General features: G+C 43.9%; 1 protein-coding gene across 7 annotated transcripts in view; it reads left to right on the top strand.

The window, feature by feature from the left end:
- The window catches only part of CADPS (calcium dependent secretion activator), a 389541-nt gene that overhangs the window by 96057 nt on the left and 272647 nt on the right, over nt 1–20837 (top strand). For all 7 annotated transcript variants that reach the window (XM_073350983.2, XM_078853539.1, XM_073350980.2 and 4 more), the window contains exon 3: nt 1232–1564. In XM_073350983.2, the coding sequence (XP_073207084.1) occupies nt 1232–1564 (333 nt within the window). The remainder of the gene's footprint in view (nt 1–1231; nt 1565–20837) is intronic.

Here is a 20837-nt window from a genome sequence, read left to right as displayed (position 1 = left end):
CTGTGAAACATGAGAGATGTGAAACCATTACAGATCGGCTGCTAGCCCTTACCTAGTGCTATGGATTCAACCAAGTGGCCAGCTCTGAAGTAGTGTCCTGTCTCTGGAGTCAATTATTTTAATTAAAAAATTATTGTGACTGCACACAGCAGGCAACAGTGACCTATCTGTGGAGTCCTTTCTGTTCTGGGGTTAGGGCTGGGAAGGGGAGCTGGATGCCCAGCTTGCATGCTGAGATTGTACTAATGGATGGAAGGTTGGTGTTCTCGTTCAGGGTGCAGTAGCTCTGTTGCTGCTACGAGACAGTGTTGTATCCCAGCCGCATTCCAGCCCCCAGGATGCTTCTCTCTGTTAGTCATCAGGTTATTACCATGTGTTAAAATTACATTTAAAATACGTACTGGTTAAAGGAGCCAAATAGCAAGGATCACGTTAAGATTTTAGGGCAGCGTAATCCCAGAGTAACCACACAGAAGTCAAGGGAGAAAGCAAAGGTGGTGTAGTGCGCACGCGCCCACAAACACCACATGGACCAATGGATGTAAATCCGCATTACTCCATGGACTTTTTTTTATACCAGCTGAGGGATCTGGCCCTGTATGGCCAGGATTTAGCCAAGTGATAAATTTCAGAGCCGTGCAACAGAGAAATTTTATCCTGCACGTTTTGACTGCTTCACCTGCCAACTGACATACACATCTCCCCCCGCGTTGCTCTAAAATTCCAAACACCTGAGCAGCTCTAAACCACTGCTCTCATTGTGGCGTGTCGGAGGACTGGCAACTCATTAGACTGGTGTAAACAACCTAACTCCATTGATTTCAGTGGCGTTAGTCCAGGTTTACACTGACAGCAGAATTTGGTTGGATGACTGTAGGTACACAATAGCTCTTTCGTTACAACAGAAGCTAGAACTAAAATACACTCCTGCATCCTGAGCAGTATTTATGTATTCGGTGCAATATGACTATGACGTTAGGTGAAGTCCTGATTACATCAAAATGTTTTTGCTTAGTGGTCTGGCTTTGTTACATCTCAAAGTCCAGACGTGACCTAGTCTAGCAGCGCTTGACTGCTGCATGGGGATTTGGAAAGTATTGTATAAATAAGTTAGCTTCAGGGCCTGCAGAGCTTCATATAGACAAACAGGGTTTTAATGATACTTTACAGTAATTGGCGACTACAGAATGGAGTCACTTTTTTTTTCCCCTGCCTCTCTCTCTCCTTGCAGGTGTTTCTAAAAAGTGATCGTGTGGCCCGGATGGTGCAGAGCGGGGGTTGCTCTGCAAATGACTCCCGAGAAGTTTTCAAGAAGCACATTGAGAAGAGGGTGCGCAGCCTGCCTGAGATTGACGGCCTCAGCAAGGAAACGGTTCTCAGCTCTTGGATGGCAAAATTTGACGCTATTTACCGTGGTGAAGAGGACCCACGCAAACAGCAGGCCAGGATGACTGCCAGTGCTGCCTCAGAGCTGATCCTCAGCAAGGAACAGCTGTACGAAATGTTCCAGAACATCTTGGGAATCAAGAAATTTGAGCATCAGCTGCTGTACAATGCATGTCAGGTAAGGGTCCCTCCCTGTCTTCCGGGATCAAGTCTTTAATGGTACCTCATGTGCCATTTTGCTGTCATTATCTTTGCCTTTGTACTGCCAGATTGCCAGTATAGAGGGGAAGCGCATTTCTGTGCATCTGTAGGAAATCATATTAGTATTTGAATTTCAGATGCACAAGGGGTGAACATTTTACGCAAATTTGCTTGTTGATATGGTGCTGGATTGTCTGTGACCTGTGCACTGTTGTGAAGCTAATAAGGCTAAGCAATAACCAAATCCTACTACTCTCACTCATGCCTGACCCCAGTGGGACCATTCCATGAGTTAAGGGACACAGGATTCACTCCCTGATCCTTACTGCTTGTGGTACCACTGGTACTCTGGGTGTCCACTCCATTCTTCTCCGTCCCTCTGCCTGCATGTAAAGGGACAGTGGGTGATGAAGAGGGGGCGGTAATGCATGGTGGGGTATGGAGGGAGGTGAGACAAGGGGAGAAACAAATGGAATTGGAAGGAGATCACGCTTGTAGGCTTTAAATTCGAGCTCAGGCAGCTCTCTGTTCCTCTGTATGAGAATTTGCTCTAGGAGTGATTTTGGGGAACTTCTCTGGCCTGTGTTCTACCAGAGGCCAGACTACACGATCATGATGCTCCCTTCTGGCTTTACAATCTATGAACCGTTTGAGGTTCACTGACCATTGTTTGAAGCTTTGCTGTGGTCCATCCAACTTGTAATTGCATCTCCTTTGTCTGAACCACCCTGGTTTGATTAACTATGGCTTTGTCTTCACTGCTAAAAGAGGTGAGTTTTTACTGCAGGATAACTAACTCAGGTTCCCTATCCTACTGTAAAATCCTAGTGAGGACAAGGCATGTGTAGTGTTTATCACAAGGTAACTGGGTGAGGTCAGCCACGGGCAAGGTACAGTGCTGTCCTCACCTAGCTACCTCGTGATAAACACCACAGGTGCCTCATCTCTGCTAGGGTTGTACAGCGGGACAGCTAACCCATATTCCTTATCTCCTAATTCCCCCATCTTTTTGGCAGTGCAGACTTAACGTTAGATGGAATATTTAGGGATCCTCTGAATTCAGACTGCAACAGGGATCAGGAGGACACTCACTACAGAGTAAAAATATCCTCCAACCTATTTCCAAGGAAGACTGAGATCTTGGCCTCCCCACTTCATGGAGAACAAAATGATTTTTATCAATTTCTTCCCTCGTTTTGGTAATTTCTGCCCAGTAAAGATGAATTTTGCACCATTTTCTGTTCTTCTAGTTCAGATGATCACTGGAGCCAGTTCTGCTGTCCATTCCCCCGCCCTCAATTGCAATTCTTTGCATTTCCATTTTTAAGACGGGGGTTATATTCTGGCCCATGTTTTCCCCTCCTGACTAAATTAATTCTCTTGTTTTCCCCCCTTTTTCATGATAGTCATTTAAAAAAAGAAAAAAAAGAGGGAGAGAAATAGGATCTAATTGGCATTACAGCTCTGGTTAGTAACATGGCTTCTTGGCAGAGACCCTACCGAAGAAGGACTTAAGTAGCAAATGAGCAGGGCAACCCAAAGCATATCCTGGTTCAGGGTGTACTCTGCTGTCCCATGACCACAGGGCCGTAAATATGTAACCCAATAAGACTTGGCAGATTTCCTTTGTGTGCTGAAGTGCTTCTGACCACTAAAAATGGCACAAATGGTATGTGGTTTTCTGATTAGTCTTGAGTTGTCTCAAGGAGCAGGAAATGCTCCAGAAAATGGCAGAAAATGATTATTTTCACTATAAGACCCATGGTGATGGGCCCGGGATTCTTTGTAAATTTCTATGGGTATCATCAATCCCTAAACTCTGTGTGTGTCTGTGGCTGTGATAACAATGCATGGAATAACTATTGTAAGACATGTTTCTCAAGGAAAATAGTTTCTCAGATTGATGAGTAGTTGAGAGGCAAACTGAATTACCCAGACTGTTGTTTTTTCTTGCAGCAGTGTTCTCAGATACATCTGAACAATGTTTTTTCCTTGTCCCTCAGTGTTGATCCATCGACCTTGGAAAGGGAGTTACTTTCCAAGTGACTTCAGCATAAAGTTAGCTTGCCCAAGTAGGAAGTTTAGCATTTGTTTTTATTAACCTGTGTCATAAATATAAAGGGAGGGGTAAACACCTTTAAATCCCTCCTGGCCAGAGGAAAAACCCTTTCACCTGTAAGGGTTAAGAAGCTAGGATAACCTCGCTGGCACCTGACCAAAATGACCAATGAGGAGACAAGATACTTTCAAAGCTGGAGGGGGGGAGAAAACAAAGGGTTCTCTCTGTCTGTGTGATGGTTTTGCTGGGAACAGAACAGGAATGGAGTCTTAGAACTTAGTAAGTAATCTAGCTAGATATGTGTTAGATTCTGTTTTGTTTAAATGACTGATAAAATAAGTTGTGCTGAATGGAACGTATATTCCTATTTTTGTGTCTTTTTGTAACTTAAGGTTTTGCCTAGAGGGATTTTCTATGTTTTGAATCTAATTACACTGTAAGGTATTTACCATCCTGATTTTACAGAGGTGATTCGTCTACTTCAATTAAAATTCTTCTCTTAAGAACCTGATTGCTTTTTCATTGTTCTTAAGATCCAAGGGTTTGGGTCTTTGTTCACCTATGCAAATTGGTGGGGATTTTTATCAAGCCTTCCCCAGGAAAGGGGGTGTAGGGTTTGGGAGGATTTTGGGGGGAAAGACGTTTCCAAGTGGGCTCTTTTCCTGTTTTATATTTGTTAGACACTTGGTGGTGGCAGCAATAAAGTCCAAGGGCAAAAGGTAAAATAGTTTGTACCTTGGGGAAGTTTTAACCTAAGCTGGTAAAAATAAGTTCAGGGGGTTTTTCATGCAGGTCCCCACATCTAGAGTTCAGAGTGGGGAAGGAACCTTGACAAACCTGTATTTCCATTCATTCTAGCCTACTTTCTCTCCCTGGATAATCCCTTGTTGTTTAGGAACACTAGTTAATGCACTCACTCTGGATTGATGGAGCAGATATCTACTTGTAAGACAGCATTGCTGCCCAGTACCCACCTGCTAGGAGATGCAAAAAGCAGTGTACTCTGTAGCATTTCCCACAGCCTGAGAGTGACATCTGAACAAAGATCCCTGCTCCAGTTGGATTGATGAGTGAAACTACCAAGGTCATGCCTGAATCTGGGTTTCCTGAGTGGACAGCTTTACTCATAAGCTTCCACTGCACAGCTAAACTATCTGAAATCATTGTGGCCAACCCCATGCATTTAGAAGTCTTGTCATGCCTCCCCTAACCCCCAAAATCATGAGATTGGCTTAAAAATCTACAGTGCGAGATGATCAGCAAGCCATGCAAACAGTCATTTAGTGTGCCAGTGATCAGGCCAGAAAAAAGGGAGGGAGTTGGATTATAAACCCAAATGCACGTGATTTACCTCTGAATGCCGGAAACTGCCAATGCTGTCACTGCTGCACTAGCCGAAGGATCGTCAAGTGGCTTGCCAGTTCCTGTTGTGGGTCAGACACCAGGCCTCCTTTATAGCCAACTGCCAGTCTGGGCTTTTGACACGTGTGGACGCTGCAGACTGTCTGGAAGGCAGTCCTAAACCGGACTTAAATTGGGCAGGAGGCACCTTTAACTGAGGCACTGACGTTAGTCATCCTGACTCCTGGTTACCCTGCATGGCAACAGCCAGTGAAGGTGTGTACACCTCCATTTGCATTAGCCACCCAGTTCCTGCCTGCACCTCATCCTCCAGCCCACCCTTGCCTTAGGAACTTCTGTCACATGCATCGAAGTGTAAATTACCCTTCCATCTCACATACGGGCCCCAGGCGACTCTGTTGGCTACATTTAATCCTTGCTGCACTACCGTAGGTCAGTGAAAGCCCATGATGTGTGAGTCTTTCTGACTGGGGGGAGGAGTATACTGCTATGAGTCAGAGCCAATGCCGTACCAATTGCAAATGGCTAGCTGAGCTCCTGTCCTGCATTCGATATTCCCTGAAGTCAGCTTGTTAGTTTTACTGCAAGAAGGAAAGACTGTGTTTGTTTCATCCCTCCTTTGTAATCCTCACTGAAGAAGCAAAGGTGCAGCTAGGCTTTTGAGAGAGGTGTATTTTTTAAATTGAACCTGTGAATGCTACAGTGAGTTACTTTGCTGTTTGTAATAGCTGTATGGTAACCCTCAGAACTATACAAAGGGAAGGCACCTTATATAAAGCTCCACTTGGAAATCTCCAAGCTTGTAGCATTGGTCCTAGTCAGAAATAGTGGAGCTGTTCCATAAGTGTCTCTGTGAAGTTCAGACTGCGCAGTTTGAAATGATGATGCCCCTGAATCTGAATTTGGATGTTTTCTGTTGTAATTCTCCAGGTGTGAAGCTTGGCCTAGAGCTGCTGTCAACAGATCTTGAGATGGTTTTTATTTTCCCCTTTCCCCATTCATCTCCTGCATTTGCTTCTTGTTTCCTATAGCCACTGTTTAGGAGACCGCACAGTCAGCCAGAAGATGAGTGCTGTGAGGTGCTAGTGAACCACCTCACGTGAACCCACATCTCGCACGAGTTCCCTTATTTCCCAGCATTTCAAACTACCCGCCTCCTTTGCTTTGAGAGACTTATGGTGTCCCGCACACAGAGCGTTTGTGGTAAACAAAGACATGATGCTACTTACAACGTGCCAACAGCACATAAACCAGAGCCTGATCTGAGCTGCAGCAGGTTGGACATGCCCAGCTCTGGATTGCAGTGTACAGAGTGGCCCCTTGATTCTCTAGCCACACCCAGCACCCTTAGATAACAGCAGGGGCTCCACATGGCCCTGTATTATGGAACCTTCCCTGCTAGTTGGATCTTCTTTCAGAGCCTGCTGGCTGCCAGGGTCATTAGTGAGACATTTACATTACCACTGAGCAGTGCCAGAGACTCTCACTGCCACCCCACTGCTATGCACCCCTCAGACTCCGTATACTACCTCTAAATCTTTCTCTCCCTCTCGGGCTGCGAGACGCTAGAGGTGCAGATCAGTCAGCAATCCCGTAACAGTGTAGAGCGCAGTGGCTCTGACATGGGTGCCTATCCTCTGAGCCCTTTAGGTGTTCTGTTCCATGCATATGAAACTGGTGGACAAGGGGAATATTGGAGCAAGCCTCAAATGAGTGTTTTAAACATTTCTTCCTTGCACTGTACATAGCAGAAACCCCAGGGATGGAATCCTGAGGGTCCCTGCATGGACTTTTGGCTAAGGAGACTTTTCTTGGAGGCTTGTTTTAGTTTTTGATCCCCGTCTCTGTGATCAGACTGTGGAGCAAGGAGACATGCTTTTGGAGCCAAATTATCCTCTAAATTCAAGCTTTGTCTTTGGTAGGTATTTTAACTAGCTATCAGCAGAGCTGCCTGAGTGCAAACTTCTAGTATGCACAATCGCTGCCAGGATAAACAGTGCACCAGTGCTTGAAACCGGGGAAAGCAGCACTGGTCCTCATAATTGGGGTGAATCCCCAATGCAGACAACATCTTGTACTGGTGATCACCTGGAACCAGTCCCTTGCAGTAGTAGAGATACAGCAGCACAAGTGAGGAGAAAGTGTCTCCCAGGACAAAAATAAAACTGCATGCACATTAGAATTTTTTTTGCTTGGATAGGAAGATCAGAATTGCCAGATTGTGTCAGCCCCATGGTCCACCTAGCCCTCTGACAGTGGTCAGCACCCGTGCTTTAGAGGACAGAAATCCTGCAGTAGGCAGTGATGGCATGATCTATCCTAAGAGAACGTTTCCTCCTGACTGCAAATAGTTCAGGGTTGGCGTAAGCCCTGAAGCAGGAAGGTTTCTCTCCTTTCCTGATCTCTTGTTTCTTTGTTAATGCTCCCTACTAAAACTGGGTGTTCTTGTGGCCCATGGGAGACTTTGAAAGGTGCAAGTGGGAGTTAAGTGCTTAGTTCCCATTGACTTTTTGCTGGAAACCATGCACTCAAGTGTCCCTAGTGCCTCAGAAAGTCTCCCCTGGGTAGCCTGCCTGAATGCTGCTGAACTCATGTTTGTGTGTTGTGTGTTGTGTTCGTTGTTTAAGTCTGACACCAATTAGCGAGAGAGAGACCTGCCAACATTTGAAAACTATAAATAGAGACCTTCAGAGAGAGAGCTGAGATACATCCTGTAACACCACTGACATGCCTTGGGTTCGGGGAATCTCTGGAGACAGTGTGAGGGGAAACAAAAGATGTTTTGCGTCTATAAATAAAGGGTGTATGTGCGGAGGTAATATTTGTACAGCTGTTTCAGATGGAATGACCCATCGCAATATGGACAATTAGTACATTTTAAAATGCATTCCCTGATACCCCTGTTTATTTTCCATTAATTTTCGTTCAGCTCTTTTCATTTTCACTAGTATGCCAGTCTGAGAAGTGATCTTTGTACGCCCTTCTGCCAGCCCATCAGCCTTCCCTTAGAAATTATCCGGACAAGCTTGCTGAGCAGGTAGGTTTCCGAAGACCCCTCAGCCCTGTCTGTGGAGTGATATTTGCCCCATGTAGCACCTTTTTATGGGCTTCCGTGCAGTTGGCCTATTTGTAGGTAAATTGCTAATTGGATTCCATCAGGCTGTATTGTTTCAATCCTAGTCTGTCTAAGCATTGCACTGCTTCCTAGCTAAAACATACCAATTCTGTCTGTGGTTGAAACTGATACACACTGAGTTAGATTAGCATGGTCAGACTCTCTTGTCTCATCAAAGTTAATTGGAAATATAACTTTAATCTTTCTCTAAGTAACCTGATTGAAGTATCTATTGGCTGTTTCCTATGACTAAAACAGTATACACATTTTTAATTGCTAATATACGAATGTGCAGTAAATAAATTTTTTTAAAGTGTGTATGCGTGCCACATTTCACTGGCATTTTTCTGGATGCACTGAAAAAATAGTAACCTTCACACGAGAGCACTGAAGGCTCACACTGCGCGTGTGTGCATAATTAATCATGCATGTGCCTCTACTGAATATGGACCACTCCTGCTCTTAGATGCCACCGCAGAATCTGACTCGCGCGTGCGCTCGCGCTCTCTCTCTCTCTCTCTCTCTCTCTCTCTCTCTCTGAAAAGTGCGGCAGGAATGTTTGGCAGCCATAATGCTGCCACCATTGCAGGCTTTGCTCTGTAACTGATCAAGCTAAATAAAGCTACATCTTAATGTTGAAAATGGAGGTAACAATGTAGTTTTCGCCTGTGGTTTAAGTAACGCACAATATACTCAAAAGCTATTTTGACTTGAACTTATCTGATGCCTAGGTACTGGTATTAGAAAACTATTTATCTCCCTGATCGGCTTTCTGAATTTCTGTGTTCTTTTCAGAACGCTCAGTATATTGCCACTTATGCAGTTAGAGAGACAAGTGGGTGAGGTAATATCTTTTATCAGACCAACTTCTGTGGGTGAGAGAGAGAGAGAAATTTTTGAGCTTACACAGCTTTCCTTCTATCTCCTCGACCTTGTGTGTGTCTAATATCCTGGGACCAGCCTGGCGACAAAACTGCAGACAACTAATGCAGTTAATGATTCATCCCTCATGCTTAGAAAAGCTAATCAGATCTGCTTATGATATTGTTTTAGGTAATTTTTGTGACCGGTATAGTGGCATCAGAGTGAACTGTATGCTGCAGACTTAGAGACTACTCCCTAAGATCTTTCTTTCGTATCCACCCTGACAAAATGCATTATGGAGTTCAGCCTCTAGAATTAGGGATTAGAATTAACAATTTGGTGCCAGTGTGTCCAACGCTCTGGGAACAGAGTCCTAGTGCATCAGGAAATCCTCACTCTCGGTGCCAAGAGCCTCGTTACGCAAGCAGATATTGCCCCAGATGTATCCAAGACAAAGCCAAGGAAATAACTGCCATGTTGACAAATCTGCCCTGTCTTACTGCCCTCCTTTCTTTCCTTGCAAAGGAATGTAATAACTATCATATTTTGCACATTGCTCACACCTTTCATCTGACCATTTTGATGTGCTCTAGAAGGGTGGTTAAGTATAACTGCCCCCATGTTAAAGACAAAGAAACTGAGTCCTGTGGTGGTTAAATGATTTCCTAAGGGTCAGCAAACACAAAGGCAGGTCCAGGGATAGAACCCAGTTCTCTGAGTTTCTAGTTCAACATATAGCTGCTAGATCATGCTGCCTTCCCTGACCCTATTTCAGGTGGGCTTGGAAATATATTTCAGGCTTTCTTTTGCTGTTGAAGTATGCCAAGTGGTAGCTACTAATGCTAATCTGAGAAATGTGCTGTGTGAATTTTTGCTTCTGTCTGTAGTATTGATCCTTTTTTTGCTTAAGCAAAATGACATGGTTTTCAAAGGAAATGTTCTGGTTTTTGAGCACTTAGAAGTATATTCTCCCTTTAATTCGTGCACAGAGCTTGCAATGATATGAATGGTAGTTAAACAAGCGAATACTACATCCCTCAGAGTATATCCCTTTGTGATTCCCATTGCATCTAGATGTGTAGACTGCAACATACATACTGTAGAAAAAATCCTGAGCAGGGAATGAATCCACTTGGCCATACAATGCAAACACTGGAGTCTTAAGGGACATTCCCACCTTGAATATTGTATTCCTGTCTGAAAACCTCATGCCTGACTCCTAGCACAAGAACAGGAGGACATTTGATAACACTGAAAGGTGGCAAATTCAAAATTCATAGAAGGAAATATTTTTCCACATAATGTATAATTGGACTGTGGAATTCATTCCCCCAAGATGCTACTGAGGCCAAAAACTTCACAAGATTCATGAAAGGATTGGACATCTCTGGATAGTGAGGCAATCCATAGAATTGTTATAATTTAATACTAACAAATTTTGGAAGGGATATTAAACCTCATGCTTCAGGTTTTAAGACAATCTCTGACTACTAGGGATTGGGAAGAGATCTAATGTGGAGAGCATATTATTCCACCTCTGCAAGATTTCTTTTCCCTTCTTCTGCAGCATTTGGTGCTGGCCACTGTCAGAGATGGGATACTGGAATAGGTAGACCATAGGTCAGGGGTCCAGTCTGGCAATTACAATGTACCTTCTGTTGTTTCCATACCTAATGTTACTGTAATTGATGTATAGCACTGAATTAAACACATTTTTCCCCCTTGATTTGTTTCCTTTGTGCATTTGAAAGCCCTTTTTATAGTCCATTTCAGTGTCTCCCCTCTATAAACATGTAAATCCCAGTCCTGCAATCAGGTCTGGCCCTGTGTCCACATGCCCGTTGCATCCATGGGGCCTCTTCAGTTTTCCCCTTGTAGAAAGACCCTTATAAGCATCAGTGGGAGAGCAGAAAAATCCATAGACTAAACCATTTTTTAGAACAACTTTTAAATAAAAATTTCAGACCATCCCATTTAAAGGGTGCTCTGTCAGAAACTGGCCTCTTAGTCAGGGCTGAAGACTTAGCCTATTTAATCCTGAAACAAAAGGAGGGTAAATCTCACGCACTATCCCTAGCGAGTGTCTTTTAGATATCAATATTGCATGTTGTTTTTCCTTTGATCGTCACATGGACATAAAAAGCTTAATGTTACAGCACCCCAGGAATATGTTGGCGGTGAAGAGGTATTTAAAAAGACTTGCCTAGTTTTTCTCTAAAGCAAACATTGGCTGGGGCCCTGGCAACATGCTTGTTGAGGGAACCCAACTGATCTTTCTAATGTAGCCTGAAAGCTGGAGCCAATGTCTTGCTCTGAGATAACCTGTCACTTGCTCCACATCTGTGCCGGCTGGGCTGTGGTTGATTACTGCAGGGCACAAAGGGGGCTGTAGCAGATGCAGTGTGTTATACCTCTCCAACCCAACGTTGCCTTTGTGGAGTCCCACTGTGTATGAACATACTAGTCATACCCCCAAAATGCCAACTCTCACTTCCTCCTACCACCACTCCTACCCTGCTACAGTGCCAAGAGCCCTTGGAGGGAGGATCCTGTGAATGAGGCCTAAATATTTGGGCCTAAAACAGGTTCACACCAATGGGCACTTTCAGCTACATGGGGGCAGTGTGGCAGAGTTGATCCACTCCATGTTGGAACTCTGGGAGGAGATGCTGATTAATTCATGCTGACTGTCTCTTTTTATCTCCACCTGGATATAAAGGAAGTGGACGTAGCTCTTTACTCAGAAGGAACTAGGACTTGGGGGAAGGAAGCCTCTGCAGAGAAAATTTAGACACAGCCAAGCTTTGGGAGGAAATGTAGATGCGAGTTTAACAAGAAAGGCAAATCCCAGGCAGGGGACAAGGCTGGACCAAATAGGGTGAGTGGAATCCTGGCCCCAGTGAAATCAATGTCAACATTCCCACTGACTTCAGTTGGGTCAGGATTTTACCTAGCAAGTGTAGATTTTGTTCAGAGCAAGGTAGGAACTCCAGCAGACTTATGCCTCTAAGAGTGTGTTTTCACCGTGGATTATTCTGCTGCCTTACTGTGACCTGCTGTTAATTATGTCATAGAATCACAGAATATCAGGGTTGGAAGGGACCTCAGGAGGTCATCTAGTCCAACCCCCTGCTCAAAGCAGGACCAGTCCCCAACTAAATCATCCCAGCCAGGGCTTTGTCAAGCCTGTCCTTAAAAATATCTAAGGAAGGAGATTCCACCACCTCCCTAGGTAACGCATTCCAGTGTTTCACCACCCTCCTACTGAAAAAGTTTTTCCTAATATCCAACCTAAACCTCCCCCACTGCAACTTGAGACCATTACTCCTTGTTCTGTCATCTGCCACCACTGAGAACAGTCTAGATCCATCCTCTTTGGAACCCCCTTTCAGGTAGTTGAAAGCAGCTATCAAATCCCCCCTCATTCTTCTCTTCTGAAGACTAAACATCCCCAGTTCCCTCAGCCTCTCCTCATAAGTCATGTGTTCCAGTCCCCTAATCAGTTTTGTTGCCCTCCGCTGGACTCTTTCCAATTTTTCCACATCTTTCTTGTAGTGTGGGACCCAAAACTGGACACAGTACTCCAGATGAGGCCTCACCAATGTCGATTAGAGGGGAACGATCACGTCTCTCAATCTGCTGGCAGTGCCCCTACTTATACATTCCAAAATGCCATTGGCCTCCTTGGCAACAAGGGCACACTGTTGACTCATATCCAGCTTCTCGTCCACTGTAACCCCTAGGTCCTTTTCTGCAGAACTGCTGCCTAGCCACTTGGTCCTAGTCTGTAGCGGTGCATGGGATTCTTTCGTCCTAAGTGCAGGACTCTGCACTTGTCCTTGTTGAACCTCATCAGATTTCTTTTGGCCCAATCCTCCAATTTGTCTAGGTCCCTCTGTATCCTATCCCTACTCTCCAGCGTATCTACCTCTCCTCCCAGTTGAGTGTCATCTGCAAACTTGCTGAGGGTGCAGTCCACACCATCCTCCAGATCATTTATGAAGATATTGAACAAAACGGCCTGAGGACCGACCCTTGGGGCACTCCACTTGTTACCGGCTGCCAACTAGACATGGAGCCATTGATCACTACCCATTGAGCCCGACAATCTAGCCAACTTTCTACCCACCTTATAGTGCATTCATCCAGCCCATACTACTTTAACTTGCTGACAAGAATACTGTGGGAGACCGTGTCAAATGCTTTGCTAAAGTCAAGGAACAGCATGTCCACCACTTTCCCCTCATCCACAGAGCCAGTTATCTCATCATGGAAAGCATGTCATGGAAAACATATGTCATGGGAAGCATATTTTTTATTCACTTCTGGAGGATATTTTTATGTAAAGGAAGGATTATTTCTAAAGAGACTTTTTATTTTTAACACTATATCCCTAAGCAGTATTATAGGAGTATTCGTAATGTAATGGAAGCGATGCCTTGGAGTCTGCACATATAACCAAAACAAACGAGATTGATGTGGTTGGAAAGGTTTTGAGAAAACAAAGAGATGAAATTACATTACAGTGAAATAATGATGGATTTGTCTAACAACTTTCTGACACGAAATTTTCAAATAGTGCACAGAGTCTAATAGTTTTGCATATTCACATCTTTTCCTGCAGAGATGGTTTACTCCAATTGTGACAGTCTAAGAATAAAGCATCTGGGCTCCTACTGAAGAATTCTGTGTCTGTGTGTGTGTGTGTGTGTGTGTTCGCGCGTGCGTAAGACAGATGTTGTATAGTGTTTTGAGAGGAAGGGATGGTCTTGTGTGTCAGGCCCAGAACTCAGAGCCAGGAGACTTGGGCTGAATTCTTGGTTCTACGTTAAAATTCCTCTGTAACCTTGGAGAACTTAGTTAGGGCCAGATTTTCAACAGAGTTTAACCCCCATTGTGATGCTGCAGTTGGAGGCTGAGCTGTTTTGAAAATGTGGCCCTGGCAGTCTGATTTTTTTCAAAGGCACTGATAACTCGCAGTTCCCACTGTCTTCCATGATAGCTGTGTCCTTGGCGTTTCTGAACATCAGGTGGTGTTAACCTTTGCCATGGTTTCCCTATCTGTAAAATGGGGATATATTTATCTACCTCATTTATGTATTGAAAGTCCAGGAAAACCAATGAATGTGAAGCAGACTGAGAAATGACAGGTTATTGCAAATTACTTCTTAGATTAATCTTTTTATTCTGAATCTGAACTCCAGGTACCTGTAATCACCAGAATTCTTTCATTTTTCCTACTACAGAAAAAGCAGTATGTTGGCATGGTTCTTATTACCCATTACCAGCAGGAGAGTGAGTTTGTGTGTGTATGGGGGTGGGGGGGATGTGAGAACCTGGATTTATGCAGGAAATAGCCCAGCTTGATTGTCATGCACATTGTGTAAAGAGTTGTCACTTTGGATGGGCTATCACCAGCAGGAGAGTGAATTTGTGTGGGGGGGGTGGAGGGTGAGAAAACCTGGATTTGTGCTGGAAATCACTTTAGATAAGCTATTACCAGCAGGACAGTGGGGTAGGAGGAGGTATTGTTTCATATTCTCTGTGTATATATAAAGCTTGCTGCAGTTTCCACGATATGCATCTGAGGAAGTGAGCTGTAGCTCACGAAAGCTTATGCTCTAATAAATTGGTTAGTCTCTAAGGTGCCACAAGTCCTCCTTTTCTTTTTGCCATTACTGACTGTGGCTGAAATTGGTTTCAGGCACTCATTTTCTAAATGTATGATTAAAAAGCTTATCAAATATTTTTCTTTGCAGACCCCAAGCATGGCATATACATTTCTCTAAAATACCAGTGTTATAATTCCAGTAGACATGAAATTTAAAACAAAGGGTAGAGCCTGTATCCCTTACTCACTGAATATTACATACTAGAACATGCCCTAGGTAGTGTTCTTTCACATTCTATCCTGTCAACCTCAGTGTTAGGTAAAATAGCTCTGTAGAATGTAAGTATGTGTATACAGTGTATATATATCACAAACACAATGAGGTGCATCCCTATCTAGTGGCTAGTCCACATAGCAAGATAAAAGCTTACTATTGCTACCAGCGAATGGAATTATTCCTTTAGCTCAAGTGCTAGGAGCCTGTGCCTTTTAGATCTGAAGGCATTGAGCTCGCGTCCTGCTGACTAGAGCTGGCCTAAAATCGGACTTTTCATCCCATGGCAAATTCAGGTATTTTTGACATTTCTTTTCATCCCGAATCAGTATCAAAAGCTAAAGTACATATATAAAAAATTCCTGGAACAGAAAGTCCAAAAAAATTTCAATTCAGAAATGTCAAAACAAATATTTAAGTATTCTCTCCCAATTAAAATATTTTATTTTGGCTTGACTCAGCATTAATATGCATTCTTCTGAGCAACTATGATGTGGGGGAGTTGTAGTTTGGTTGTTTTGTGCCCCCTTTCTCCTCTATGAGCCAGGCAGCTTGGCTGGACTACATCTTCCATGATGCACCATAGGAGTTCAGCAAGGAGGGGACTGTGGTGCATCATGGGAGATGTCCAGTCAGGGTGCTCGGCTGGTAAAGGAGAATAGGGACATGAACCCTGTGAGGCACTGCAGCATCTGACACAGATTAAAGTGAAACTGATACCCCACCCCAAAATAACCCATTTTGATTCAGTTTGAAAGATTGAAGTGTTTTGATGTGGATCTACCTTACCTGAAATTAAGCATATAGTTTAGATTTTTCCCAACAGAAAATCAAATTTCAGCAAAATCGGAGTTTTCCAGTGGAAAATTTCAATTTTTCAGCAACTACATTTACCATTGGAAAAAGCTCTTTGGTGGAAGATTTTCAGCCAACTGAAGTGCTACTGTCTCAGGCAGGAGTCATTACACATGCTTCAGATATTTCAGATCTATCCATCTTTGTGCACATCTCTGGGTATCTTTATTTCCCATCTGCATCTCCGTAATAACAGACAAAATAGGCATTTGTTATTTTTTACATACCTTGGTGGCTGCTCACCTGCATTTTCAGGTGACTTTTTGGCCTTACCCTATGTACCAAAGAGCTTTATTGCATTGAAGAAGAAAGAATTAACATTTTTTGAACGCTCTAAAATTAACATATCGAAAATACATATTTTTTTTACATGAAAGGAATGATTTTTAAGTTTACACATTACAAACTTTAACTCTGCCGGTACTATCGTTTTGAACACTAATGGCCTCTTTAGTGACCCCTCTGAAATGAGATCTGTCTCAGTGTAGTACCCAGGGGAAAAGTAGCCAACTCACAAAAAGCAGCACATCCTTGGCACTAACCGAGACTGGCCTATTGGCCCACTTTCCTCAGGGAGGCCAAGTTTTGAAATGACTATGAAAAGCCCTAGATATGTTCCATCCGGACTATTCAGGAGGCAAGACAGGAAAGCTTGATCTTCTGTTACTTGTGATGCACTAGGTCTGTGGAGAGAGTTTCAGGTCGGAAGGGACCACCAGATCATCCAGACCTGTGGCTCTCAAACTTTTGTACGGGTGACCCCTTTCACATAGAAAGTCTCTGCGTGTGACCCCCCCCTTATAAATTAAAAACATTTTTTCTATATTTAACACCATTATAAATGATGGAGGCAAAGCAGGGTTTGGGGTGGAGATTGACAGCTTGCGACCCCCCCATGTAATAACCTTGTGACCCCCTGAGGGATCCCGATCTCCAGTTTGAGAACCCCTGATCCAGACTGACTGCATTTTTTTTGTAAAGTTATCTGGGAATGGAGGATTAGGGTTCTTTAGGGGTCACAGGCTACTAATCACCACCCAGCACCCACTCACCAAGCCAACAACCAGAATTAGACCAAAATGGTACAGCCCTCAGGAGCACACGTGCCAGCTTCCTCTCAGCCCCGAGGATGCTCAACACCCCGCTCCATCCCTGGCTCCACCTCCTTCTCCCAAGCCCCCACCGCTGCCCCGCCTCTTCCCACCCCCCCGCCTCTTCCTGCCCAGTTCTGCCCCCTTCTCCAAGTGCGCCCCATTCCCACTCTTCTCCCACCCAGCCCGAGTGCCTCCTGCACTCTGCAAAACCGCTGATCACGGCAGGTGGAAGCACTGGTAGGGAGCGGGAGGAGTTGATCACAAAGCCACTAGTGGATGGGAGGCGCTGGAGGGGAAGGCAGGGGAGCTGGCTGTCCATGGGTGCGCCTATACTCTGGAGACTAAACAACTGTGAGTCACAGGCAGAGAACAGGATAAACCAAGGACTTTAGTCTGCACAGCTGTCCAGCTAGCATCTTCACAACCACGATCTTGATTCCCTCCCTTTGTCTCTGTCTCTTAAAGTCACATGAGTCCTTACTATTGCTGAGTCTATTGATTTAAAAAAAAAAATCCCACACACCTTGGCCGACATGCTTTTAAAATAATCACTAGTTCCAACCCTTTCAGCACCACCCTCTGTTTGTGGTTATTCAATATTTATTTCCATGGAAACGGGAATGGCAGCCTGAAGCCTTCCTCAGGGTTGTAATTACTCTTGTTGCTTTCAATGGCTGAGGCTCAGCATGCTTGTCAGCACCGGGGTAGCTTTGAAAGCTGGTTTGGAGGTTAAATTGAAAATGGAAAGTCCTGGGTGAACGGATGAAATTGCCTTTTATGATCTTTTTTTTTGTAAAGTTATCTGGGAAAATGGGGGATTAGGGTTCTTCAGCGTTTATTATTTAGAAGTAATGTTGGTGCACACCTGAGAGGTGTCCGAAAGGTGGAGAACGGAGAGTCCAGTTTACAGGCTTTATTTTATCACTCTAGTTAGCTTTTTCCACTGGTAGCTGCCCAGTTTTGGAAACGGAGGCCCAAGGTTTGTATGTAAAAATGTACACGAGGAAGTAGATCAATTACCAGCGTTGATCAGTCACTTGGGTGCCTGCATGCAAAGGGGTTCTCTGTCTGATAGCAGTGTGGCCCTTAAAGTGTGATTCTTCTCTGCTAAGTGACTGTGTAAAATTATCACGGTGGTTTCCATGTTTGTGTGTCAATTCTTTCCCGTCAAATATGTTCAGTTTACCAAGACTTTAATAAAAAAAAAAAAAAAAGGAGAAAGGGGTTCCCGCTGGCAGTTACACTGATGCATGCTTAGCTCTGAGAGTCCAGCCTGGGTTCTTTCCTGCCTTCACAGCATTTGCGTGTCATGAATAGACCTAGACAAAGCGGGTCAAGTTTAAAGAGGGACCTAGGTTTGTGAGGGAGGGACCTGTGGTGGGATATAAACAGCAGAGCCTCCATGTGTTTAATAAAGCTTTGTGGATTGGAGCTCTCCCATTTTACTTTTAGCTAAGGAAACAACTCCCACCAGTAATAGAGTACAGCAGGTCAGTTTGGACCCTGAGGCTATGCCACTCATACCGCTGCAGCCAGGCCCCTTTTGTCACACACTAGTTCGAGCAGAACTAGTGCTTGTCTGTCTGCCTGAGCTGGGGCTTATGCCTCCCAGCTACTGTGTAGACCTACCCTTAGTGACACTTGTGTATCCCCCTTGTTTTCAGCGGGTTTGCACACGTGAGTGGCTGGAGCTTGGTGAACAGTTGTACTGTTGATGGACTTGGCTCACAGAATCTTAGCTAGGCTAGTTTGTGAGAGCAGAGTGGAGTAGATGGCAGTAATCCCTTGCCTGTCTCAGCAGGGATAACCGAGTAGACAACTGGAGCAGAGCTGTCAGGTAAGAAGGTGCCATTTGTACATAGACACTTTTCAGAGCAGGACTACATTTCAGTAGTTTAAGGGCTCTCTCCTTCTGCTGTGTATGACATATAAAGCATGTGTGCATGCATGCAGTCACTGGCTGCTGGGTAATCTATTATGTTCTGCAGCATAATGGACAGAGCGTAATCTCTGCTCCCCTAATTATATTTGAAGCAAATTAGCTTGTCCATTAGCCAAAATAAATCTGATGTAGCATAATATGGAGTTCTCCAGTGATGGTTGATCAATAACTCATGTGAAGAATAGCCAAATGCTGCTGAGCAGATGTTCATGGCTGAGACATGGTCAATTAAACTTGTTTGAGATACTTTAATTTCATCAGAGGGTTTTTAACTCCTTCCTTTACCCGCTGGGGATGTGTGGTTTTTGTGCAGTGGGAAGCTGGGCTCGGGTTCTGCTGTGGACTCAGTCTTCTGGGTTTTGGATTTGCTCTAGAAACTGAATTAGAGCACCTGAAATAAATGAGACACTAAGGGAAAAAATGATAATGGCACACATGTTACAGTAATAAAGACACCCAGCTTCTAGCATCAAACAGGGGTATTTATTGGAAAGAGGAAAGCTGTTGTGCTTCTGTGCTGTGTCTTTCCCAGGCTATCTCCTTCAGAGAGAGAGAGAGAGAGTGGATGCATCCCCACAGCATAGACAAACTTCACTGTTCTCCCAGTGAAGCCTGAGACTCTGTGCATGGTGCTGGAATTCTCTCTTCTGATTATTGGTCTATTTCCACATCTCTGTATTCCACTGTGGCATGTGGGTCAATATCCAGACAGTATGTGGATATGAAGGGGAGCCTTGATTCGTGCTCTCTGCTTTTCTGGGGAATGGCTTGAATGCTCAGTGTCCCATATGCACAAGTTTGGAGATGGATTTCATTCCTAAATTGCAGCTGAAATTCACTAGGTCTCCCCAGCCAAAATGAGTGCTCAGTGGTAATTGTTCACATCTGATCTACCTTGCTTTTTCCACCCTATTCCGTTCAGGTTTTTCCACCATTATCACCATGGTACCCATCCCCTATATGTAACCTATTGCTAGCCTATCAGGAGAATGTGACCCATGGAGTTGTATTACTTGTTTTCTACCAGCCTAATGAAAAGAGGGAGTTCTGAGTACCCACTGCAGTAATTTTAGAAGAGATTGACTTAAAAAGGCTCTGAAGTATAATAACTATAGAGCAGCTCAGCTAACCAGTAAAAGTTAGCACTGGGGGGGGCGGGAAGCTCACCAGTAACCGCTGTCTTGGTGCATTTCAAGCATCACGTTAAAATTAAATTGAAAACTGTTGTGCTTCATCTTCAACTTCAAAAGTAAAACCCGACCTACACGGCACCTCTGATAGTAGCAGAGACTTTAAAATTCAGATTCAGGGTGATTTTTTTAACATTAATTCTCAAGGCAATCGTTGTTGGTTTTTTCAAATATTTATTTATTTATTTATTGCTGGAGTGATCCTCTCCTAACCATACAGGCTTTCTATAATATCCACAGTTCAAAGTTTGAATTACCATCAAGATGGCTCTTCAATTTTATTTTTTTCTAAATGTTCCCATATATGCTCTTCCTCCTCCTGTTTTCAAGCTGAAAAGGGGACATAAAACAAAAGAAGACATACACTGTAAAATTCAAATGCCTTGACATTTTCAGTTTCTCTTAATCTCTCTAGTCAGAGACTTACAATGCTTTTTTCCCAATCTATTGGTAGGATTTCCCTATTTCCTCACCAGATTTATTTTTAATCAAATCAGAAGCACCATTTCAGATGGATATTTATGAACACGGTTCTTCCATTTCAGGAAGGAGAAGCTGTGCTATAAATTCCTGACACTAGGTAATAGCTTTTGGGGAAAGAAAGAATGATAATTTTGCAAGTGCCCAGTCCAGAGTAGGGAATCTGCCTGCTGAAATTACCATATGCAGAGGATCAAAGAGCTTGAGGAGAGGACAAGTTTTAAAACTTGAATTATGAGATGAGAGAACTGCTTTGGAAGTGTTGGAATGCCTCTGATCACACGTATCAGTTCAGTGGAATGTAGAGATGTGGAAATAGACCAGAACCCAGAAGAGAGAATTCTGGCACTGTGTAAAAGGATGATAGGACCACACCTGACGCTGCTGTGCAGGACGGATGCTGA

The sequence above is a fragment of the Lepidochelys kempii genome, chromosome 7 (genome assembly GCF_965140285.1).
Source record: "Lepidochelys kempii isolate rLepKem1 chromosome 7, rLepKem1.hap1, whole genome shotgun sequence".
NCBI lineage: Eukaryota > Metazoa > Chordata > Testudines > Cheloniidae > Lepidochelys > Lepidochelys kempii.
This window is presented reverse-complemented; position numbering and strand designations above follow the sequence as displayed.